General features: G+C 38.7%; 1 protein-coding gene across 5 annotated transcripts in view; it reads left to right on the forward strand.

Moving 5' to 3' along the window:
- Positions 1–3,713: 3,713 nt before the first annotated feature.
- MYBPC1 (myosin binding protein C1) overlaps positions 3,714–26,299 on the forward strand; it is an 83,243-nt gene continuing 60,657 nt past the window's right edge. For 2 of the 5 annotated variants that reach the window (XM_064491638.1, XM_064491639.1), the window contains exons 1-9: positions 3,714–3,972; positions 20,534–20,575; positions 23,015–23,056; positions 23,480–23,521; positions 23,945–23,986; positions 24,406–24,447; positions 24,867–24,908; positions 25,328–25,369; positions 26,186–26,227. In XM_064491638.1, coding sequence (XP_064347708.1) covers positions 3,948–3,972; positions 20,534–20,575; positions 23,015–23,056; positions 23,480–23,521; positions 23,945–23,986; positions 24,406–24,447; positions 24,867–24,908; positions 25,328–25,369; positions 26,186–26,227 — 361 coding nt within the window. In that variant the 5' untranslated portion in view covers positions 3,714–3,947. The remainder of the gene's footprint in view (positions 3,973–20,533; positions 20,576–23,014; positions 23,057–23,479; positions 23,522–23,944; positions 23,987–24,405; positions 24,448–24,866; positions 24,909–25,327; positions 25,370–26,185; positions 26,228–26,299) is intronic. The other 3 variants (XM_064491641.1, XM_064491642.1, XM_064491640.1) reach the window with 2 other exon arrangements.

The following is a 26,299-nucleotide window of genomic DNA, read 5'->3' on the forward strand; positions in this document are numbered from 1 at the left end:
AATAGCTGCAAAGAATGTAATTTCCAGCCTTTTGTAAAAGTTGACATTAAAAGTAAAACTGGAACCTCACTATTTTAAATTTCTCCCATAGAATACAAATGTCATAGTAATAGATACCCACCATAGTATGTTTTTTTCATTTTTCAGTTTTATTAGGTAGAATTGTTACAATTTGACTGCACATATACAATATATTGCATGTAAATACATATACAATATACTGCACATATTTTTTAATTTACATATATGTACTGGTCATTGTTTCCAAGAACAGTTTAGAGCTTTAGCTTTTTAAACTTACATAGTTACCAGAGGAATAAAGCCAACCACAAAATAAGAATCAACAGAATGCAGTAATCCAATTATAAAGGACAGTCAAATGTGCTTATACATATTCAAGAAATTAATCATCTAAGTTATAAATTATAAGTAGTTCATTTGTGTCCTTTTTTTTAGATTCCACATATAAAAGCTGTCATATGGCATTATTCTTTCTCTTTCCAGCCCACTTCACTTAGAATGATGATCTCCAGGTCCATCTATGTTGCTGCAAATGGCATTATTTTATTCTTTTTTTATGGCTGAGTAGTATTCCATTGTATATATATACCACACCTTTATCCAGTCATCTGTTGATGGATATTTGGGTTGCTTCCATGTCTTAGCTACAGTGAATAGTGCTGCTATGAACATTGAGGTGCATGTGTCTTTTTGAATTATGTTTTTCTCCAGGTATGCTACAAAGCTATATACTGTTTTGATTACTGTAGTAAGCCCAGGAGTGGGATTGCTGGATCACAGGGTAGTCTATTTTTAGTTTTCTAAGGCACCTCTGTACTGTCCTCCATAGTGGTTGTACCAGTTTACATTCCCACCAACAGTGTAGGAGGGTTCCCTTTTCTCTACACCCTCTCTAGCATTTATTGTTTGTAGACCTTTTAATGATGGCCATTCTGACTGGTGTGAGGTGATACCTCATTGTAGTTTTGATTTGAATTTCTCTAATAATTAGTGATGCTGAGCAACCATTCCATAGGTTGTCTTTTTGTTTTGTTTATGGTTTCCTTTTCTGTACAAAAGCTTGTAAGTTTAATTTAAAGGTCTCATTTGTTTATTTTTGCTTTTATCTTCATTACTCAAGGAGATGAATTCAAAAAATATTGCTGGGGTGGTGGGGGTATAGCTCAGTGGGCAAGGTCCTGCGTTCAAGCCCCAGTACCTCCATTATAAATAAATAAGTAAGTAAGTAAATAAATAAATAAATCTTTAAAATTAAAAAAGTTACTGCGATTTACATCAAAGAGTGTTCTTTCTGCCTATGTTTTCCTCTAGGAGTTTTATAGTATCTGGTCTTACATTTAGGTCTTTATTTTGAATTTATTTTTGTAGGTTATGTGTTCTTAATACAATCCTGGGAAAATTACACATGTCTACTTATTATTCTGATTTAAAATCTTACTTTAACCATCTAATACAGGCCATAGCCATTTATCCCAGAATTTGTCCATACTTATAATTGCTCCAATAATGTTTTGTCTTTTCAAAATCAAGTCTTTAATTACCCAAAAGTTCCTTGGGTCATAAAATATTTTCTCCATGGGTTGCAATATTTCCTGGCACATGTTCACTTCAGTAAAATGATCAGTGTATTAAAAACCCAACAGAGTGCCTGCAGAAGCCAGTGACAGTGTGGCACCTCTTTTGTGGCATGTGTGAAATGTGCCCATCACTGTATAAACATTCTTCCGTAACATGACACTTTGCCCTTACGTCCTTTTCTTATGTGGTATTCAGTGTGCTGGGAATGCTGAAAAAAACATTCCTTTTTTAGGGACTAGTCATACAGAATCACAATGTTAAAACTGGAAGAGGCTTCAGAGGTCATTTTTAAGCCCCTCATTTTACACAAAAGGGTACTGAGGCCCAGAAAGGCCACTTGGCTTTCTTCAAGTAACTCAGCCTGTTAATGATAGGTCCAGAAATAAAACTCAAGAGCCTGACTTCAAGCTCTAGACTCTTTAATTTATCTCATCTATTAATTGATACTCTCATAGTGGACTCAATGAAAAGAAATTGTTTTTTTCCTTTCAAGGCACATCTAACTTCATATTACCTTATGCTGTTTTCTGGCTGATATTTTAGCTATTTAGCCTCTTAAGAGCAAAAGAATATTTTAGACAGTAAAACAATGTGCTCTGTAGCACAATGTGGTTGAGAAAAGGCTTTCTTTGTAGAAGATGTCCACCGACCTTCTTGCCTGGCTTTCCTCTCCCTCCCTCCCAAATAACTAAAGTATGATGCCATTGAGTTCTAGGTTGAGTTTCCATCCTTATATGAAAAGTTAACTTGGCACAGAGTTTGGTAGAGCTAAGTCTGACCAGCTGTGCTGTCAGCCGCAAGGGAAATTAAATGAGACAGTGTGGCTGGTTCAGCAGAAATCAGTCAAAGTCTCTGGAAAACACTTACCTATAAAGGAATATAAGTTGCCATCTTTTCACATAAATTAATTTTAGTCCTGGTCTCTGAGGGGTCATGCATATGAACAAAGAAAGTAAGATGTCTTTTTTAAAGACAATTTTATCTTTTTGTTTCTTTCTTTTTTTTTTTTTATAATGGGGGAGGGTAATTTTAGGTTTGTTTGTTTACGAACAGAAGTACTGGGGATTGAACCCATGACTTTGCACATGCTAGGTATGCACTCTACCACTGAGCTATAGCCTGCTCTGGTGTCTTTTTTAGTTCGAGCACTTGGTAGTCCATATCTCTTCATCAGTTCCATGAGAGTTTGGGGAGAAAGTGGCCAAATCTGGCAGTTTACCAACATCTTGTCAGATTTGTGTGTGTTTGCCATCTTGAAACAAAACAATGGCTACTGGTCTAGCAGACATTCTTTGCCCATGCCCATATATTTTTAAGTGTACAATTCAGTGTTTATTAATATATTCACAAAGGTTTACATCCATTATCACTACCCAATTACAAAGCTCTTCCGTCATTCCCAAAAGAAACTTCATATCCACTAGCAGTCATTCCCAACCCCACATTCCCTCAGCCCTTGGCAACCACTAATTGATTTTCTGACTCTGTGGATTTGCCTGTCTTGGGTATTTCATATAAATATAATCATGCAATATGTGGTCTTTTGTGTCAGGCATCTTTCACTTAGCATAATGTTCTCAAGCTTCCTGCATATTGTAGCATGTGTCAATTCTTCATTCTTTTATATACACTGTAATTTTTTTAAAGGACATTTCTTGAAAAAAGGTAAATGCTAAGTATGCCTTAATAGAAATCTTTGCTATTCTTGGCAGAGAAAATGAGACAAGATGTTCAACATAGAAATTTGGCTTGACAAATTAGTATTAATACAGTAATTAAAAATAAGACAAAAATGTAAACCCAATAAGTAAAGAACTGACAAAAATAAAAAGCTAATGGGAGTATAACATTATCATCAATATAGAGACTTTTCTTTATAATCTTAGTGAAAATTAAGGTACATGTTAAATTAGTATATTATGATTTTTTAATTGGATTTCACTTAATTTTTTATCAGGCACACTTGTTACATTTCTGAGTTGACATACACCTCTGTCAGACGAAAGTGAAGAGCAAGAAGGAGCACGAGGCTGCAGCTGAAATTAGAAAGTTAGAGGTGTTCTCACAGCCACATGAGATGGACAGAAGATTCCTTTCAGTAGGCGAGAGAGCGGAGTGCAGACAACAGATGTGAGAAAGGTCCTCATAGCTGTCAAGTTCCAGCATCCTTGTGCTGAAGAAGGGGTGGTGCCAACACGACTGATGTTCAGAGGGAATATAAAAGCCCTGGACTTCTCCCCAACTGCTTGTCACACTGACCTGCACCATCTCTCGACTGCTCGTGGGGTTTCTGTCAACTAGTCCTGGAGGGGAGCAGACTCTTTGGAGAATAACATTTTACTGTGACCATGCCAGAACCCACCAAGAAAGAGGGTAAGACTCTAGATCTTTTCGTTGTACTTTTTAAAGCATGTTTGGTTAGGCATTTTCAAACAAATATCCAATTTCTTAAATAGACTATAAAGTAATAGAATCAGTGTGATTTAAGGAAAAGATCTTTTAGAGTAAACAGACCAGAGGGAAAATATAGGAAGAGTATAACCAATTGACAAATATCTGATAATGATCGTTTATGAAGGAATATTGATGAAAATGATCAAATTATAACTTTATCATTCAATTGCAAGGGATCTTTGAAGTGTAATTTGATGTTAATTGCTTATGATGAGCAGATTGCATTTTCAAGTGTATTTTCTTAGGTTCAATCACACATTTTTTCCATTTGTGGGGGGTGGGGTGGGAGGGGCTTGGAATGCTTTCTTAAATGGTTAATATGATCAAGATTTCAAGAAAGAATTTGTAACAGTACTTCCAGATTTGCTATGTTTTTTTCATGGAAAGACATTTAAAATATGCAGATGCAGGTATTTTTTGCTTTTAATAGTGTGGAGCTTCATTATTTATGTGACATTGTTAAATTCTTACATGGAAAGAGAACTAAACACCTGGGTGAGAGAGAGAATCTTTGGATATCCCTGGTAGATTGTGTTCTTGAATGAGCTTTTTTGTAGATAATTTCATAATATGTTTATAGCCTTTTAAATATAATTAAGCTGAAAGTATGAAAATATTCTTCACTAGAAGAAATTTTTATTCAGTAGTTTCTCCTTTCTATAAAAAGTCAATATTTTAAAACTACTAATTAATAACATAAATTGGAATTTGAAATTACTAAAATAACTAATGAAAAACATAAATTAACAACATAAGTATATTGAGTTTAATTTTTAATGGAAACATTTTAAAAAATAGTTCATTCATATTAGTTTTCATTTCATTCATGCTTACTGAATCTTTATTCTTTTGCTTCTGCAAATAAAACAAGAAAACCAACCAAATAAACAAAATAACCAAACAAAAACCCCTAAACATTAGCAGGGAACCAGGAAACATAAAAATGATATTCAGGTTTTTTTCCCTTTTCATTCTTAAAAATGCTTTTAACCATTATTTTGAAGAAGTTTGAAAAAGATGCTAGATGTTAAATCAAAGCTGAAATACTAACCAAATTATCAAAAGTTTTTGAAATATATTTTCTTTATGTAATTAAGTAACCAGTGTTGACAGGCTGTAGTGATCAGTTTACGGGTTGGCTTTACTTAGCGGTGGAGGGCATTGATGGATGAAGTCTTCCGCCCAAAATAACCACACCAAATGCATGCATTAATATGGGAACTTAATCCTGACTACCAGGCAATGAGTCCAGCCCCTGCTAAAGTGTCTTATTTATAATGCAAATGATTTACATGTGTATTAAGTGTCCTTTTTATTTGATCTGTCACTTGACTAGCCTCTTCAAGGCTTATTTGGATGAAATGCATTCTGTGTTTCCTGACTGAGGACAGAATACTGCTTTAATTATCCTGCATTTAGTCGATGAATTTGCATGTGTTATTTTAAAGCACACTGGAAAGTGACAGAAAAGCTGAGACACTAATAAGTAAGATGACTGTGCCTATAAATCTAGTTATTCTGATTGCTAGATGTGATAAACTTTTACTTTTTGTCTGACAACTCAATCTGATCCATTCTACTTGTAAAGACAATGAAATTTTAGAGCTACAAAGAGGAAAATATATCTTTAACTTGAGCCTCCTCCAAAAAAATCCATATATATATTTTTTTCTTTTTAAATAAATCAACATACATATACCAAAGTCCTAATGATCATCTTTTGCTCTAAAAGCACTGTTGGTATTCTGTGTAGGAGTTTCCCCCACCCAGGACAGTAATTTTATACTCAGATTCTTTGGTTAGTTTAAATATGGATGGTGGGGAATAGAAATAAAAAGAGGGTTACTGATACATTTAAAATCCTTTGCGGAAGTATAGGGATTTTTTTGTTGTTTCCTTACCAGCAGAACTGATTCTTAAAGGAACTGCACCTTGAAGAATTTTCCTAGTGAAAGCACTGCATTTTAATATTGTTTACATCAGAAGAGTAAGGAGTTTGGCAATTCAGGAACTATTTCTGGTCCTTGTACATTCTCCTACTGATTTCATTTTTACTGGGGTTGGTTTTGTTTCACATAAGCACCCCTCTGAAAGAAAGCCTTAAGAATAAAACATGCCACCAAACCAATTCTTCAGAGTCATTTCAAATTCTCTGCAGAAACATTCCCCATAAATAGGTCTTCTTACACCTCTTCCTTAGCTGCGAGAATCATGCCCAAGAAGAACATGACCACTTGCTGTGAATCTTGATAATCTACATTGGCTGGTTGGGCCCTCCTAGGATCCAGGAGGACCTAGCAACTCTTCAAGAGGCTGAGTTTTCAGCACCTGAAGGTGCAAGAGATGCCTCTGTCCTCCCAACCTACAGTGGCCTAACTCTGGGAGCTTTATGTTGGCTCTTGGGAGAGCTGGTCCTTCCAAGGAGAAGGGAGAGTGACAGGTGTAACTTTGGCCCTCAAGGAGGAACTCTAATGGAAGTAATTAATCAAGAGTCCTTGCTTAGACCCTTCAAAATAGTCTGGATGGCTCAGCAACCCCTTTCCAAGGAAGAAAGCATTATTTTTAAGGAATAACCACTTCCCATTGTCCTCCTCTTCACCTTCATCTGTTATACATTTATGCACTGGAGAAACACTATTCGTACAGTCAGTTCCAGAGGAAAGACCTGTCTTACGCTTTGGATTGATGCAGAACTTGAGGCCCAGTAAAATTAAGTGGCTCTAATCAAATAGCAAGAAAGGCTGTGGAAGAAAGCTTCAGATTTGTGGGAATCTCCCAGGATGTCTGGCTGCTACATTCATTTATGTATCAGCTATTAATTGAGCACTTACTATGAGTTAGTCACTGGGATTTCAGAGATAAATACAACATGGTCTCTGTTCTAAAAACTCTTATGGTTAATTGCCCCTCGATCCTACTGAGTAAAGAAAATCATCTTTCACTGGAATTTTCTCTTTTCTTGTCAAAAATTTTATCAACATGAATTAGAAAATTGCAATAGCCATTCTCCTGAGGTAGAATCTCTAATAGTTTAAAAATACTGTTCATGTCATTTTTGCCTAGAAATCATTTCTTAAGAATTTTATCTCTGTGGTATGTGATGATTAAAACCACAAAGCCTGGTTCGTTAATATACTCAGACAACTGTTAACTGTCAGAGTCTACAGAACCTAGAAAAATTCTCTTCTAAAACACCAAGTTCAGGCCTTAATGTGAATTTCAGTTTTTGTTCTGTGATATATCAGGCCCTATTATAATTTATGTACTTAATTTGTAGGGAAAAAGGCAAAAGTTCCTCCTAGGTGCTTGTGTGTCATTCAGAAAACCTTGGGAGAGTCACTGTAGCTCTCTCATCTTTCATGTAAGATCTCTTCTTAAAAACTCAGCAGGAGGGCATAGCTCAGTGGTAGAGTGCATGCTTAGCATGCATGAGGTCCCATGTTTAATCCCCAGTTCCTCCATTAAAATAAATAAATAAATAAATAAACGTAAGTACCTGCCCCCCCCCCCCCAATTCCTAAAATCTTCTTGAAAACTCAAACACATGGGAAAACAACTCCATTTTGGATCATAATTTTAAGGGGCCATTCTGATAGCTCCAGGAATCAAAAGTACAGCCTTGTTGTTACAGATTCTTTTGCTGTATCAACAGACAATGTCTATCTATTCTATCTTGGCCTATTTTAATAGGAAGAGGTGGGGACATGGTAACGGAGAATAACTTTTTTACTCCATAAGAGTTTTTCCTTTGCTATGTCTTTCTTGGTCCCTAGAGATTTCACTCCATTTTAAAGCGCTGCTGAGCCCCAAACCTATCTGAATGTAGAGCCGTATTCATCCTCTTTGCCCACTTCCCAGCGTCTCTCATGGCTTAGTCATCATCAGAAAAGGAACCCGGGTAATGGGAAGCCTCCCTCTCAGATTTACTTTTTGACCTTCAGTTTCCACCTGCATGAGACTGGATGGCCTCTTTCAAACACCAAAATAAACTTGTCTTTGGAGATGTCATCTTTCATATAGAATATTATTACCCTTCCCTCAAACTGGGGGAAAGTTCATTTGTAGGAAGGAAGCAAAAGAATGGGAGAAGAGGAGGAGGTAGTTTATTGGTGGCAATACTTTATTTTCCTCCAAACTCTGAGTGGTTCCTTTAGGCCACATTGAAGATTTGGATGAAGAATAAAGCATTCATGTGAATGAATGCCACCGTGTTTTTCCCCCTGAAAAAAAACTTTGCCAGGCTGTGCTGGAGATACATGATATAGATCTGAATTCTCTGCTGTAAAGAAGGAACACTTTCTTTCAGGCTAATGGACACTGGAGGGGCTTAATCCTTGGCAAAATCATTCTTTTTCAGTAGCCTGCTTTTATGACTGTCGGACTGCACCTGTTAGGAAGATAAAGGATTGGCCAATTCTTTCCTCTCAAGCGCCCTAAATATATCGCTTTAAAAACACTTTGGAAAAACAAGTTGTATCCTTGCTTCTCATCCAGTAAGTCTGAAGAAGGCTGCCCCAGGCTTTGCAAAGAGCATGGGTGAGGGAGTTCCTGAAATGAACCAAGGTCACGAACAGGCTCTTGGGCTGGTCTGAGAGACCCAAGAGAAAGGGAAATGGGAATTTTCCCTTTGTTCTCTCAACGGCTCACTTTATTTTGGCCCGAGATGTGGCCTTGAAACATTTTATTTTAGGTTCCTTACAGACACACAATTCACAGACTTTCCTTATTTACAGCAATTTCAGAGTATCCCTGGATTGGACATGTACGTCAGAATAAACTGCCCAGGCTGAAGTCACTTTAAAGAAATGCTTGGGTACAAAAATCAATAAACTTTTTTTTTTAAAACTTGCGCAAATATGAAACCATGTTTTTGCAATCTTTTGTAAACACATAGATGCTTTTTTTTTTTTTTTTTTTTTGAGAGTTGTGGGAAGAGGTTGCTGTGAAAAGAAGCAGTGGTGGTGTTTTTACAGCCCTAGAAAGCAATTTTGTTATTTTTACTTCAATTTCTTATGATTGTTTAATTTAAAATTTCTGTTTCAGCTCTTCATGGTCAGACAGAAGAATTTTTATTATAGTTAATAATTACTATTTTTATCTGCACTCCTCCCTAATTAGTCTATGAAACCTATACTATGAGACACAAAATACTCTTGGCAGCCCATGACTTCTGTGGTAATTCTAGACCTCATCTCTAGACATACTTGGGTGTGTTGGATAATAAAGAATGGGATTAAAGCTCTAGCGATCAAAAATAAGCAGAAAACTTTTAAGTTCATTTGTGTACCTGAGAGGATACGGCCACATCTTTTATTTATTTATTTTTATTTTTCTTATTAGTTCTTGATGGGAACAGATGTATTTTCTGGAGTCCTTAGTTTGTTCAGAATATTGCACCCTGGGGAAACCCAATAAATACACAGAAAGGTTGTTGTTGAAATTCCCTGTTTTGAGTTAGGTAATCATGAAGTGTCTATTGCTTTTTGAAGAGCAGTTTCCTAACATTTGAAAGCATAGTGATTAAGGACAATGAAACTATGAAAAAGAAGAAAAGACTTTATCACTGAATTTCCTACATGTATACAAATTGTCTCCTAACAGGAGAGAACAGGGCATCTGTCCCCAAAGCTTTTTACAAAGACACTTCCCAGATTTCAAAGTGACAAGGCGATACTGTGGCCCCCAGGTCTCTCCATGGATGGACCCAGTTATAATTTATAAAGAGTACATTTGTTTGGACAGCCACAGAGCTAGACAAGCCAAATTTCAGGATGTTCCCATGCACGGGGCAGATGATTTACATACTTTTATACGCATTTCCAGAGTAAAGTTTTAGATTTCATCAGATTGGGGCGTGAGGTAGCTGATTTGGCAAAGGAAAAGACCAGGATCACTTAATCACATGCTTAGTTTTCTCTCTAAAATGAGTTCCCAAAAAGCTAATTGTAATCTGACTTTCATTATGCCTTTCAAGTTTGAAATCCACTTTGATAAGACTTTTGCCCTTTTATTCTTCCTTAGGACTTTTTTTAATGGGCCAATTTGGCACATCAATACAATATCTAAAATTATATTTAATAGTATGTCAGATGTTTGATCTTATAATTTTGTGCTATTTATTTTTTGACTTGCATGCTAGACATTTACAAGAACTTGGGCTAAAAATTTTTCTTTTTCTCCAAAATCATCCAGTTCTTCCTCTAAACAGCATCAGATCTCTTGTTAAGTTCCTCAGGAATTCTTTGCTTATATCAGGTAATAGCTTTTGCCTTCTATGAAATTTTATACAACTTGCAGCAGAATATTCTGCTTATAACTAAAAAGTCACCTATTTATATAAAATTCTACAATTTAATTTCTCTTTTTTTTGGTTAGATGTCTTTAGAATTGTTCTGCATAAAGTATGTATTTTGACCTTTTCCTTATGTATATTAAGTAATATTTGTTATTAAACACAGTAACATAAACAAAGTATACTCTTCACAGTACATTTGAAGCAGTTCAAATTCCAGCTGCACCCTGTACTGAGTTACACTTCAGATGCTTCAGCTTTTTCATCTGTTAAATGTGAATAGTAATAGTACCTAACTCACTAATTTTTTGTAAGAATTAAATGAGATAAATCAGATAAGCCCAGAACAAATTCTAACATGTAATAAGAACTCAAGTCTTTCCCTTCTAAAGCAGCAAATCTTGTCTGGTATAAGGTGTTAACTGCCTCACATTTAATGTAAACTTTCAGGGCATTTCTGCCAACACATAGCAACCACTGTCCACCTCCTTACCTTGTGTTCACATATACAGCACATTCCAAGACAGCTGCTGTTGTTATCATAACCATCATGGCCACCACCGTGAGTATTTCCTTTTTTAGAAATTTGTGGTGAAACATCTTAGCTTTTATGCATGGAGGTTCTGCTCAAATAAGAAGCCCACACTTCAGAGCCTCTGTTGTGTTGCTGCTGAAATGTGTTGTGTCCAGCTGGGGGTCCCCAGTTGTTAGCTAGACGGTAGTAGCCAGTTGTTTATTCACTGCTCCATTGTGGGGTCATGGCCTTTACCACTGAGATGAAAGAGTCACCCTACACAGTTGAATGTGTAACTCTATCCACCACCAAGGGTTATAAGGGTTGGGGGTGTGGGACATTAAGATTTCTCTTCCCACCAGGGGTGCTACTGGCAGGTGGGGTCTTCCTCTGGTCTGAACATTTCTGAGATAATCACATAAAGAACTCTCCATGACCACATATGGATGTGGTGGGTGATTGATTGAGTGACTGTGTTTACTGCTGTGGAATTTTATTTTTATGACCCCACCTGGCATCAGGCCTGTCCTTCCTCTATTTTTAAAAAGTCACCCAATGTGAGGCCCAGCAATGGCTTGGGGCAAGGCCTGTAAGGGATTTATTCTGATAACCCTACAACCACAGAAGAATGATGTGATTGTAGGGATGGTCTGCCTAGTGGCAGACCCCCACGAAAGGCATAAAAAGGGACTAAAGGGAGAAATTGTTAACCATTCAAATCACTTTTGTAATAATTACCTTTTGACTTGTGCTAAATTTTTTAACTTCAATTTGGATAAAGCTTCCACATCACTGCCCCCACTATGCCACTCCAATCTCCATTTGAGTCTTCCTTTTAAACATGGTACGAATAATGATAAAGAAACTAGCCCTCAGGTCTTAGCAAAGGACGACATTTTCATCCAGCCCCATGTTAAAAGGAGTGAGAACCATTTGTTGCTGTGTAATAATAACCAGATCTGAATCTTCCTGTGTGGAATGACATCTTAAGTTAAAAATATGTGTAATTAGAACGATAGAAGAACAAATTGACTACGAAAGGGAAAAAACCCTGTGAATTCAGGGAATTTCCATCAGGCTAAATCATGAGTCATTGAAAGTTTGTATACTAGATGCACAATTCAGCCTCCTCTATTCAGAACCTTAGAATACAGTCTTTGGTGATATTTGCCCATAGTAAATAAATACAGATTAAGTTGATTGAATCAAATTCTGAGTAGCTGGATTCTCTAGATAACTAAGAGTTCATTTTATTCTTGAATCTTATTATTTCAATTTGTTTGGATATAAATATGCCTAAAGTGTAATATATTACTCCTTGTTTCTAAAAACATAGTATGGTGGATATAATTTAACTTTGCCATAAATTATAGATATCCATTATCATACCATGTGATATATCCCAAGAACCTAAATTATTTGTCTTTTTGTTAAATGAGTCCCTTTTGTAGTTCGAATTTGAGTCTAATTTTTGATGGCTTTCCTGTTTCATCCCTTGCCAGAAAGCTGCTGTCTTCTTTAATTACTCTTACCCGTCAGTATGTGAAGCTGCCCCCTTCTCTTCCCTCTGTTGTTGGCTTTGGACCCCAGCCAGGTCAATAATCTAGCTGAGAAAGGCTACACTGCAGAGCTGCAAGCAGGGTGCCAACAGTACCACATTTAAGGAGGCACTCATTCTCCGGGTTGTGCAAATGCAGGGTCCACACCTGTGTGTCAGTGCCTCCTTAAGTGTTGTTCCCTGGGCACCTGGCCCACATCACCCTACTTCCAGTTCCAGGGCTGAGGACCGGGTTGATGGGGGGCGGTTGGTTCTCTTGGGGATAAAGCACTTGAGTTCTTAGTGTGTGAGTTGGAGGAGCTTGAGACAATTCATTTTCTTTTTCAGAAACCCTTACAATTTTTTGGTCAGCAGCTGTTATCTGGAGGTTGCTAGGTAGCTGAATTCCAAATAGGGGAGGTGGTACTAGACAGTATTGTCCTTTTGTCTCTATTATTCTGCACATAGGAAAACAAGTTACTGTCCCGCCTCCCCGAATCAGTCTATGGCTTTTATTTTGCCTGCTTCATTTTTATTAAGCAAGGTTATAGATTTTTCCTAAATGAGGCATATGATGTGAGTTTTTAAGTGCACACACACAAAATAATTTTTAAGAAGACTTACCATAATTTTAAATGAATCTCAAATGTTTCAGTCTCAGATCCATTGGCACTCAAAAATTATTGAAAAAACTAAAAAGTGTTTCTGTGCCTCCTACCTATCAATATTTACTATATTTGACATTAAAATGGATAAATTTTTAAAACATAAGAATACAAAGCTCATGTTCTATTAGCTGTCAGAGCATTGATGTCATCACACATTATATTTCCTCTGGAAAATGCCACTGTGTGTTTGTGAGAGAATGTAAGTGAAAAAGGAATATAATGTCATAGCATTATTATGAAAATAGTTTTGACCTTATGGACTCCTCAGAAGGGTCTCAGGGGCCCTTGCGAATCCCAGCTCATACTTTGAGGATCTCTGTTATAAGTCAACATAGAATTGCCTCAATTAAACATGTTGTAATCAAAAAAAAAAAAAAAAGAGTGAAAGAAAGTTGCCTCTAAAAATGTGTGTAATTCCCCCTTAAATCCCAATGTGGAAAATATCTGGACCTATAGCTTATAATAAATAGAATAAGGGACAAAATAAGTATATAACTGTGAAAACATTAAATTACACGTTAATTTATGTCCAGAAAACTTTCTCTCTGTTACATAAGCAATATGGTCAGTACAAATGCACTGTCATTTGTGTTTGCTAATTTTCTGGTGACACTTACAATTCATATACTCAAAACCTGTCTAAGCACTATGAATGTCCCCATGCAAACAGTATTTTTTATTAAAGCAGTTTCCACCGTGCCGTTGTCTAGGCACATGAGATACAGGCTGCGGCGACATGTACACAGTGCCGGGCCTCACTAGCAACAGGAGATACACCTGACAGTTTTTATTGCATATTTAATCTAAAAGGGAAGATAATTTGCTATATTATCAAAAGTTAACAAATTAGGAGTTAGCCAGATAAGGCCTCATTCACCATGATGTTTACAATACATAAAGCGTTCACATATTTTATTTCAAACAAAGAATTTGACTTTGAGGATAAGAAATAATAATTAGGAATAATGTACAGTTTTTCCCTGTACCCCAGATTACCAGTGGATGGTTTTTAATGCAATTGTTTTATCAAAACAACGTATAATCCTATGACTTAGCGACAACTGTTACCATGTTCTCCCTATGTTTTCTATGCCTGTATAACATACTCATATGACATCACTGTGCTCTCCGTGCTATTAAAAGTCTGGATTAAATTGCACACGAGGGTGCATAAAATAATTTTAAGTAGTCAATAATGTATTCTTTGAGCAAATGAGCCTATTCAGGAGAGAACTGAATTGTTTAAGTCACTTTGGTGTATAAGCACATACAGAGAGAGAGGGGCAGATCAATGCCTCTTAGAACTTAAAATTTTTTTCCCCTTTAATTTACTGACCATGGAACCCTTGATCATTGAAAATAGAAATGGACTGCATTGGAGAGAGCCAACCATTTATGGAGTTACTGGGTTCCTAGTCTCTCAGCAGAGCACAAAGTCCACATATGGGCTGTCTATTTCATTGCTGCCACCAGTGCCCGTCAATTAGAATGGCCTGGCACTCGCTGTGCAGGCCTGCCATTGGTGGCATACCTGTGCTTTTTACAGTAGGTGGTCATAGGAAAAATCCACCATAAATAGATCAAGCCCTTTGAAAGCATTTCAGTGCTGCAGAGGGAAAGAGCCTATCTGTGAATTAGAAAGGATCAAAGCACAGCCGCCCTTGCTGAAGAGGGAGGAGTTAGCTTTAGTTGCTGGTTCAGAACCCAGTTAATTTTTATGATGTCCTTGAAAATATTTCCTTGGGCTTAATTTTTCAGAGTGTCCTGATTTTTTTTTTAATTCAAAGAGAAGGTTTTAAAATGGCACCTTATGTATAGTATCTCTTCTTCCTCAGTCCATCCTGTTGGTCTGTTTTCTAATAGAGACAATGGGAAGGATGGATGAAGGGGACAAAAAGCCAACTTTGGTCACTGGGCAGAAAATTCCCATGGAACTTGCTCTTTGGTTTTTGAATAAGCAGAAGTATAGCAGAACTTCACCTCAGTAGATACCTGTTTGCCCTAAATCTAAAGGCCAGGTGCCTCCTGGCAGTTACAACATGGCAAAGCAAGTTGACAGTGGAGTTGGCGTGGTTGGCTGGGGGTTACTTGGTAAGAAATCTAGCCCAGATTTTGAAAAAGGGGAATCCTTAGAAAGACAAGGGGTGTTTTGAGGGCCAAAACTCTAGCCCTACTTGCTCTCTCGAAATGGAAGGTGTGTTGACAGTAACAAGAGATCTAAATGATGGGTTTGGCGAGTGCCTGGGAGCATTCTGCCAGCAGGAGGTCACTAATGGGGGACATAGTGTTCCCTGCGGGTAAGGCAGACGAGGAAAGCTGCCCTTGGAGTGCCAGGGGACGGTTCTTGATTTCTTGGCAGCGAGGAGAAGGGGCTTTTGTGTGAGGAGGAGCAGCCTGCCAGTCAACTATATTTATAGAGCACCTGCTGTGCAGAATTTGAAAAGGAGGAGGAGACAGGCCTTGTCCTCAAGAGGCTTGTGATCAAAGAGAGAAGTTCCCATGTCCTGTAAACCCTTTGCCATTCACAGTCACATTTGAAACTGGAGAGGATTTGATGATATTTAGGGCACAGTCTGAGCCTTCTTGTTCGAAGTGTGGGTTCTGGACCTACAACATCAGCATCACTAGGGAGCCTGTTAGAAAGGCAGAATCTGGGACAAATTCTGGGACCCCCAGAGTCAGAATCTGCACTGGACCAAATCCCTAGATGATTCACAGGTGCATAGCAGTTTCAGAGGCACTACAGGGGCTGTGGAGGTGGTGAGTCTCGAATGTTTTGAGAGAGCAAAGCCCCCTGGTGTGGTGACTACACTGATAGACGGGGGCAGTTAATGGACCCATGAGATTCTTAAACACAGGCATCTCATCTTAGCCTCTTTTATGAACCCCATCCTTGTCAAATTCCTAATGGGCGTTCAATGAATTCTGGTTGCGTGGGTGTTTCCTCCGATAGTCCCCATTCAGTGGGGTATTGTGGAAGTTGCTGTGAAAGAATTATTGTTGTAGAGGCAGCTAATGAATTTGGGGAACAGGTATACAATTTCTAGAGGCGTGGGCAAAGCTGGGCATGACAGAGCCTGTCAGAGACAAACGTAGAGTCAGAGTAAGATGCCTGAGCAGGACTTTTAAGGCAAAGACTGCGGGGGTGGATACCTTGAGGCTCTGAGACTTTCCTGCAGGGGGTTCATTTTCAGTCTAAGTCCCGTGCTGCTTGGGCTTCACCACTCCTGGGCCCCCTCTCTCCAGGTTTAGCACAGCTGGAATTCTTTGTTTCAAATGCCTTGAAAACTATTTAGAGTTCATCTTTTTATACCTTTGGTCCCACGAGGATTGATTGATCAATTGATTTACATTGTATAAACTCTATAATGCAAGTAAAACTCATCAAAATCAATTATCATTACCTTTTGACAGGAGGAGAGTGAGGGGCCCACCTCCTCTGTTCAGTTCTCAGAGGCTTCCTTAGCCCCCACCCCCAGCTCCAAGCATGTTCCAACATGACACATCCCACAGACCTAGAAATAAGGCAAATCCTAGCAGGTGACCTGTGAGGAAAGACGTGAGTATCATTCTCCCAGGTGTGTCAGAGTGAAATCATGGTAACAGTGATGAAACCATGAAAAGAAAGAGAAAGCTTATAGGATGTCTACCCCATTCCGTGCCTCTGAGGACTCATTCACTCATTCATTCCTGCCAACAATGCTTGATATAGCTTCTGCTATTATGTCCATTGCAGATACGAGGAGATCAGGGCACCTGCCACTCCCCGTTCCTTAGCTCAACAGCCGCATGATGCTATGTGGCCATGACAGTAAGACCAGTGAATTCAGCAGGAAGAATGCAGCAAGATCTCTGGAAAATCCATCCACCCACTGCTGCCTCCATAGGGGGAGGAGTTGGGAAGGGAGGTGCAGCCCTGCCTGCCCAGGCCAGGTTCCCAGTCAGGCCCACCTGGGCCGGAGACTGGCTCCACCCTTCGTGGGCTATGGAACCTTGCAGGGTCTCAGTTCCCATCTGCAAAATGGGGATAATGAGAGTACTGACTTTATAAAGTCGGAAGGATTATAAAAGCGAATATATATTGGGTCCTGCGTGCAGTGGGGGCCAATACACCATTGTTATTTATTTATTCCTTCAGTGGCTGTAAAGCGATAGAGTTCCTATGATTTTAAGAAGGAAGCGTTCTGGCTCTACCTATTCACCAGGCAGGCTTGCATTTTCCTACTTCTACTTGCCACAACCATCCTAAAAGTGTCCCAGCAGTAATATCCTATAGTATTTCTGTAGTTCTGACTATCTGATGCAGTTGGCCGTTGATGATGGATGTTCTGTGCATTTGCTGGAAGTTGAACTAAGCCCTTTAAATTCTCACTTTGGCTTGATTTGGGGGCTGGCTGTTACGTTGAACACTGGAGCTACAGATACGATGGAAATGAAGAATTCACATCCAGGGCACTTTGACAGTTTCTGTGTCCAGGAAGGTTCTCTTTTATTTAATTGATTAAAATTCACCCCTGGCCTTACTTTCCAAACAGGATTTTAAGCAACCACAACTTCCCTTAGAAAATAGGCCTTTGTTTACACAGATGCTGGGAAAGCGTGGCCAATTTGATAGTCCATATGCAATCACCATAGAAGCCCTTCTTAATTCTTTCTCATCAATTCATTCTGCATATAATGTGTTTGCAGCAATAAAATGTGGTACCAGGGAGATAGGAAAAGAATGAAAGATCCCCGTTTTTGTTCAGTTGGGAGGGACAAGAAACACAAATATATGGAGACAACTGGAAAATAATTTTAAAATAATTAGTGAATAAAAAGGTGTATTATGATGTGGTCCTGAATGCCAAGAGAATAAGGGAGGGGAACAGAATGGAATAATCAGCTCTGGAAGTCTTAAGAGAAATGTCAAAAAAAAACAGACCAAGCTTGCCAAAGAATGTTAACAGTTATTTCTATAAATCACAGGGCTCTGTCTACATGCCAAGGACTGTGCTCTGCATTTTACATAGGATTGGCTCCCTAAGAGATCATTTATCTTAGTAGTTTTATTTCACAGATGACACCAGGACTGACAAAGATTAAAGATTTGTCCCCAAATATACAGCTCATAAGGCCTAGAGTCGAACTAGGTCTGTCTGACACAGCCACATGAAAAGGGAAAACAAAAGGTCTGTTCGGGAGAAGATTATCACTCTTCCCAGTGAAAGGTCAGAAGGTAAAAAGAGAAGCCAGCTCTAGAGCAGAGGGGCCACTGGGGTGCAGTAAGGAGAGAGGGAGGGAAGAGGTGCCCGCCGACATTGACTTTGACCGTTAACTTGAAGAGCGCAGAACTGACCAAGTAGATAGCAGAAACCCTCTTGGGTTGAATAACAGAACGACACACAGTGGTGGTGTAAGCAAACCTGCAGCTGTGGGACAAAGAGATTGGAAGGCAGAGAAACTTGTCTTAAAGGGAGCCATGAAGAGGCTCATGGGCATTGGATGACAATGGCCCCATCCAAAAGACAGAGTGTCAAAGAAACTGGCTCCTCACTCTCTGTGTTCTGATATCCATGTGCTGCAACAGCTCACCCCAAGCCGAGAAGTCAATGTTAGATTTTCATTTCTGCACTCAGATCTCTGAAAATAAAATGCTTTGAGGGTTTCATCTCCTCGTGGACACTGGCAGGAAAGATACTTTCCATGACGTGGTGGACATGAAAGCGTTTCTGGTGTGTCATCTAGGGGACACTTGTGCTTTCACTGTATGTTCAAACCACATCACATCCTGCCAGTCTGTAAGGTGATACCTCTTTTCTCCTTTGGTTATATTTTCTTCCTCATTAGTAATGAGTATATTAATACTTGTTTGTGGTCATCTGAATGAAAATACAGTAATCGTGTGTTTTTAAACAATAAACTGGAGTTTATATCCAGCACCAAAAATTAGTGATGAAAGAAGACGTTGCTAAGGGGGTAGGAAGGGATAAATGGGGAGTTTGAGATTTGGAGATACTAACTACTGTATATAAAGTAGATAAACAACAAGTTTCTTCTGTATAGCACAGGGAACTATATTCAATACCTTGTAGTAACCTATAATGAAAAAGAAAAAAATATATGCATGGTACATGCATGACTGAACTGTGATGCTGCACACCAGAAACTGACACAGCATTGCAAGCTGACTATACTTCAATAATAATAATAATAATTTTTTAAAAGAAGACGACATTGCTGTTCGGGGCAGCCCTGCATCTCTCCTCTCTTGATTTCTGTTGCAGTGCGTGCTGTTTCTCCTGCCTCATCCCAGCCTGCCCAGACTAAAGTGGGCTGCTTGGTCTGCACACAGGGATGACTCTGGGGCTAAACTGCTGTTCGTGAAGTATTGGCCTCTTTGCTTGGAAAGAGCTGCTTGTGGGAAACTGTGGAAAATCCTAGATCTGGACAGAGATAAGGCTCCGGGGATCTCACAATGTGCCTATAATACAAAAACTTTTCTTTGATATTTATCAAACAGAAAATAAAAACAGATCCCCTTCATTAATGGCCTCTCCCTGGCCAGAAGTAGGAGCGGCTGGTTCACATACTCGTCACTGATTCCCGTTCTGGGGCATCTGTGGGGGTTCAGCAGGGGAAATTCTATGCCCATGGGTTATGGGATATGCCTTTAGCTGCTTGGACATAGGATATTCTTTCCTAGAAGCTTCTTTAACAGACCTCACTGCCAGACTGCTCCATAATTTTGGATATCCAAAGGCAGGTATGAAACCTCAAAACCAGAGCTCTGATAATTTTAGACAAATGTAGGTAAAAATCGACTCCAGGCATATGAACGTCCAGAAATGACCGTGAGACTGGGAGTGGGGTTGATTCTGTTTCCCAGAGAACAGCGGTTTGCCTTGTGATCAAACGAAGCACTGCAAAGCCTGAGGACTTCGGTCTCACCATCATTCAGAATGTATGTCTCAGGAGGGCAGGATAATGTCGGAGATGCTGCAGTGCCCTTGCTGTCTGGGGCAAGTGGGCTATCATTTACAGGTACCTTGGGCTCTAAGGGACATGCTTGGCACTCTCCGTGTCTTATCTCATCCTCACAGCAATCCTGTGCATATGAGATAGGTGTCGCTGTGTCCTTCCTTCCAGGAAGGGAAACAGGCTCAGTGCTATTAAACACCCTGCCTGCCGCCTAAGCAGGTGGACAAACACTTGGAAGGACACGTGGACCCCATTGGACCCGTGCTCTGTCCATCACTACACTGCTCCCTCTCCTGGAAATCTCTATATCTTCAGACCACATTTAGATCCTCACTTCACACCATATACCAAAAGACAGTGGTTCTTGGGTTGATGCCTTTCCTGCTCCACTGCTCTTGTCAGCCCAGGGAAGACGGCCGCCTGGAGTTGAGCACAGCCTGGGGCTGTGGAAAATAGCTTTTCTCTGGGACAAACGAGACTAACATTTCCATCATCCTTTTCATTTCTAGAAAATGAAGTGCTGGCCCCAGCCCCAGCTTCACCCCCAGAAGGTGAGTAAAAACATTGTTTTCTGTGTGTGGGCTATAAATACAGAACATCCATCCCATCATCATTTGTCCTCCATTGAAGCTGTGAGCTAAAGCTCATCTCCTGTGGAGAAGTTGTCTAACCACCGTGGTGACAGGTTTGTGATAATAACAATACGTTGTGTTTATGTAACTTTCTTCTAAGTTAATCTGATTTGGATGGCACATAGGATACTTATAAAACCTTTGAAGTTCTCCAAAAATGATTGTTACGCCCATATTTTAACATTGTGGAGGCTGAAGGATTTGCAGTGTTTTTTTCACAAAGAACAAATGGCAGACAAAGCCTACCTTGTTCTTGGGAGAGTGGGGTCACCGTGCCTTAGTCCTGGAAGATGAGCACCCCTTTCCTTACTTGAACGAAGTCACCATCCAGCACCTCCAGAAACTCCTAGGGGAGTTCTGAGGCTCAACACCAGTCAACTTCTCCAGCCCTTAGCACCCTGCTGTCCAGCAGATGGCAACAAAAAACAAGCAATAACAAGTTCCAGCACACTCCTTGACAGGTAGAGGTGGTACCCAGCAACACACACAGGTGAAGTATGTTCTTACGTCCACAAACACCTAAGGAAGAGAACAGAATTGGGAGCATGGCAAGCCCAAGTGGAGTGTCCAGACTATTTGTCTGCCCAGCCAAATGGCCCCCAGCATGGAGGCAACCAGAATTCTGTGCATTTTCCCATGAAGACCCCAAAGTGCTCTCTCTCATCACTCTTCTCCTTGAACCAGATGAGAAACTCATATCCATTCAAGAATTATTCATGAGATGTTTACCGTATGCACAACTCTGCCCTAACCCTTCATTATTTTATTTTTATTTTTTAATTGAAGTATAGTCAGTTACAGTGTGTCAGTTTCTGGTGTACAGCATAATGTTTCATTCATACATATACTCACGTTCATATTCATAATGGTTCAGTCACATATATACATATATATGTTCATTTTCATATTCTTTTTCATTATAGGTTACTACAAGATTTTGAATATAGTTCTCTGTGCTAAACAGAAGAAATTTGTTTTTTATCTGTTTTATATGTAGTAGTTAATATTCACAAATCTCAAACACCTGATTTATCCCTTCTCACCCCCTTCTCCCAACCCCAGTAACCATAAGTTTGTTTACTCTGTCTGCTCTAACCCTTCAGAAGGATACAGGGCTATCCATCAAATACTTATTGATAGCTAGGTGCAAATGCACCATCCCAGAGGTAGTGCAAAACCTCTAGCAGAAAATGTTTCCTTGTATTCAAGTTGCTTACAGCCAAATAGAAAATAAAATAAAGCCCAGAGAACAATGAAATAAGATATAACCACTATTCTGAACCATCAGACAATCCTTTAAGAACCTCCCAAGACAATATGTTATTTAAGGCAGGTTCCGTTAATTGATCATGTGGTGCAAAGCCAGGGGGTGGGAAGTCACTGTAGACCAGCCTGGCCAATGTGAAAGCAGGAACTGAATGATGCTTCAGTTGCTGGTGATATTTTTTTGCATGGGAATTTATAAGGGGATATAAAACTCTTCTGCTCTGGAGATTATTTTCAGGAGGGTGGTTTGAGAAATCTAGCTGCTCAGAGGAGCTCTTGGTCCAGCTAAGAATACAAGATTCACACAGTCCAAACCCTTACATAGTATGGAGGAGTATCTCTGTGTGTTTTAAATAGATGAAACAGGCTCAGGGCTGTCTTAGTTCAAACAGGGGCAAGCTCAAATTTAGTTTTGTTTCAGTCTGTGTTAAATGTGTGACATTCTTCTGAAGAGCTGCTTCTTCGTTATGTTTCCTTCTTGCACATACAGACTTATTTTTGCCAGCACTGAGTACACCGAGAACCTGCAGGCATTACAGACATAACCTTTCCCTTCTGTTCTTCAGATCAGCAGCTGTCACTGGGCCACTATAAAGTTTCCCTTGTCATGCCATATTTCATATTCATTGTATAATACTGACGTCCTGTTCCTAAAACAAGTCTCCTCCCAAACTCTGCTAAAACTGTCCTTACTAGTTAACTACACAGGTTGAACTTCCTTAAAGACTGTCTCTTGTTGGGGTCTACAATGAAGTGACCCACATTTTATACTGACTTTCACACTGGCATGTTATAACGTGGTCCCAGCATAGCTAAGTATGTCTTAACAAAATCTGTATTGCATCTCTGTATATACTTTTTCCCAAAATGATCAGCTTTATCAGCTACTTATACTAAAAGTTGGATGTGACTCTACATTATGATTCCCAAATTCATAATTCATGTCTAGCATAATAAATGAGTATGTAGCATCACTGATGATCTGTTCTGTTGTCATTAATTTCTTCTCTCCCCCCTCCCCACCATTGCTTACCATGCAATAAAGCATTTTTTAAAGATATTTTTTAAAATGTGCTTGTACTTTTCACACAGAACCAAAAAAAGAGAAGGAGGCTGGAACTGCAACAATAACAGGTAAGTTGGTAGGAGGGAGAGTGAGCCTGAATTCAACAAAGTTAGAAGCAGAAAGATTTTATACCCACATTTTATATTATGTGATATACTATATATATCACATTTTCCACACCCACCTGTTATAACGTGGCCCCAGCATAGCTAAATATATTTTAACAAGACCTGTATTGCATGTTTCTATGTATGCTTTTTCCCAAAATGATCAGATTTATTAACTGTTTTTACTGAAAGTTGAATGTGACTCTACATTATGATTCCCAAATTCATAATTCATGTCTAGCATAATAAATGAGTATGTAGCATCACTGATGATCTGTTCTGTTGTCATTAATTTCTTCTCTCCCCCCTCCCCACCATTGCTTACCATGCAATAAAGCATTTTTTTAAAGATTTTTTAAAAATATGCTTGTACTTTTCACACAGAACCAAAAAAAGAGAAGGAGGCCAGAACTGCACCAGCAGCAGGTAAGTTGGTAGGAGGGAGAGTGAGCCTGAATTCAACAAAGTTAGAAGCAGAAAGATTTTATAACCACATTTTATATTATGTGATATACTATATATATCACATTTTCCACACCCACCTGTTATAACGTGGCCCCAGCATAGCTAAATATATTTTAACAAGACCTGTATTGCATGTTTCTATGTATGCTTTTTCCCAAAATGATCAGCTTTATCAGCTACTTATACTAAAAGTTGGATGTGACTCTACATTATGATTCCCAAATTCATAATTCATGTCTAGCATAATAAATGAGTATGTAGCATCACTGATGATCTGTTCTGTTGTCATTAATTTCTTCTCTCCACCTTCCCCACCATTGCTTACCATGCAATAAAGCATTTTTTAAAGATATTTTTTAAAATGTGCTTGTACTTTTCACACAGAACCAAAAAAAGAGAAGGAGGCCGGAACTGCACCAGCAGCAGGTAAGTTGGTAGGAGGGAGAGTGAGCCTGAATTCAACAAAGTTAGAAGCAGAAAGATTTTATACTCACATTTTATATTATGTGATATACTATATATATCACATTTTTCACACCCACTTGTTATAACGTGGTCCCAGCATAGCAAAGTGTGTTTTAACAAGACCTATATTGCGTGTTTCTATGTATGCTTTTTCCCAAAATGATCAGATTTATTAACTGTTTTTACTGAAAGTTGAATGTGACTCTACATTATGATTCCCAAATTCATAATTCATGTCTAGCATAATAAATGAGTATGTAGCATCACTGATGATCTGTTCTGTTGTCATTAATTTCTTCTCTCCACCCTCCCCCCATTGCTCACCACACAAGAAAACACTTTAAGATATTTTTTAAAATGTGCTTGTACTTTTCACACAGAACCAAAAAAAGAGAAGGAGGCCGGAACTGCACCAGCAGCAGGTAAGTTGGTAGGAGGGAGAGTGAAGCTGAATTCAACAAAGTTAGAAGCAGAAAGATTTTATACCCACATTTTATATTATGTGATATACTATATATATCACATTTTTCACACCCACTTGTTATAACGTGGTCCCAGCATAGCAAAGTGTGTTTTAACAAGACCTATATTGCGTGTTTCTATGTATGCTTTTTCCCAAAATGATCAGATTTATTAACTGTTTTTACTGAAAGTTGAATGTGACTCTACATTATGATTCCCAAATTCATAATTCATGTCTAGCATAATAAATGAGTATGTAGCATCACTGATGATCTGTTCTGTTGTCATTAATTTCTTCTCTCCACCCTCCCCGCATTGCTCACTACACAAGAAAACACTTTAAGATATTTTTTAAAATGTGCTTGTACTTTTCACACAGAACCAAAAAAAGAGAAGGAGGCCGGAACTGCACCAGCAGCAGGTAAGTTGGTAGGAGGGAGAGTGAAGCTGAATTCAACAAAGTTAGAAGCAGAAAGATTTTATACCCACATTTTATATTATGTGATATACTATATATATCACATTTTTCACACCCACTTGTTATAACGTGGTCCCAGCATAGCAAAGTGTGTTTTAACAAGACCTATATTGCGTGTTTCTATGTATGCTTTTTCCCAAAATGATCAGATTTATTAACTGTTTTTACTGAAAGTTGAATGTGACTCTACATTATGATTCCCAAATTCATAATTCATGTCTAGCGTAATAAATGAGTATGTAGCATCACTGATGATCTGTTCTGTTGTCATTAATTTCTTCTCTCCACCCTCCCCGCATTGCTCACCACACAAGAAAACACTTTAAGATATTTTTTAAAATGTGCTTGTACTTTTCACACAGAACCAAAAAAAGAGAAGGAGGCCGGAACTGCACCAGCAAAAGGTGAGTTGGTGGGAGGGAGAGTGAAGCTGAATTCAACAAAGTTAGAAGCAGAAAGGTCGGTAATGATTGCCACAGAGGCCACATAGAATTTGTCTTCATTAGCTTACCAAGATTCAGATGTCTATTCATCAGTCAAAAAAAAAAGAGAGAATTCCTGGCTGAAACAGTTCTTTTCTCACATATACCTGAAGTGAGACACCATTTGTAGGAAATAAACTAGTATGATTCTAAACAGACAGAGCTGCAAACCAGAAGGTCTCTACTGAGAACAGCTGATGATACGGCTCTGGTATTGCATTTATTGCCACTCAACTCACCGAAGAAGATTAATATGTGCACCAAAATATTTTCTTTCAAACTACTGTACAATCACAGATTTTATACCCTATAATATAATCTAGAAGCCCAAACTATTGGAACCTTTACATGGGTCCAACTTCCTTAAAGACTCTGTCCCTTGTTGGGGTCTACAGTGAAGTGACCCGCATTTTACACTTACTTTCACACTGGCATGTTATAACGTGGTCCCAGCATAGCTAGGTGTATTTTGACAAGATCTGCATCACATGTTTCTATGTACACTTTTCTCCAAAATGATCAGATTTATTAACTGCTTTTATTAGAAATTGTGAGTTTATGTATTATGATTCCCAAATTCATAATTCATGTCTAGCATAATAAATGAGTATGTAGCATCATTGATGATCTGTTCTGTTGTCATTAATTTCTTCTCTCCCCCTCCCCCGCATTGCTCACCACACAAGAAAACACTTTCTTTAAGATACTTTTAAAAATGTGCTTGTACTTTCCACACAGAACCAAAAAAAGAGAAGGAGGCCAGAACTGCACCAGCAAAAGGTGAGTTGGTGGGAGGGAGAGTGAAGCTGAATTCAACAAAGTTAGAAGCAGAAAGAGGTCGGTAATGATTGC

The sequence above is a fragment of the Camelus dromedarius genome, chromosome 11, assembly GCF_036321535.1.
Source record: "Camelus dromedarius isolate mCamDro1 chromosome 11, mCamDro1.pat, whole genome shotgun sequence".
Taxonomy (NCBI): Eukaryota; Metazoa; Chordata; class Mammalia; order Artiodactyla; family Camelidae; genus Camelus; species Camelus dromedarius.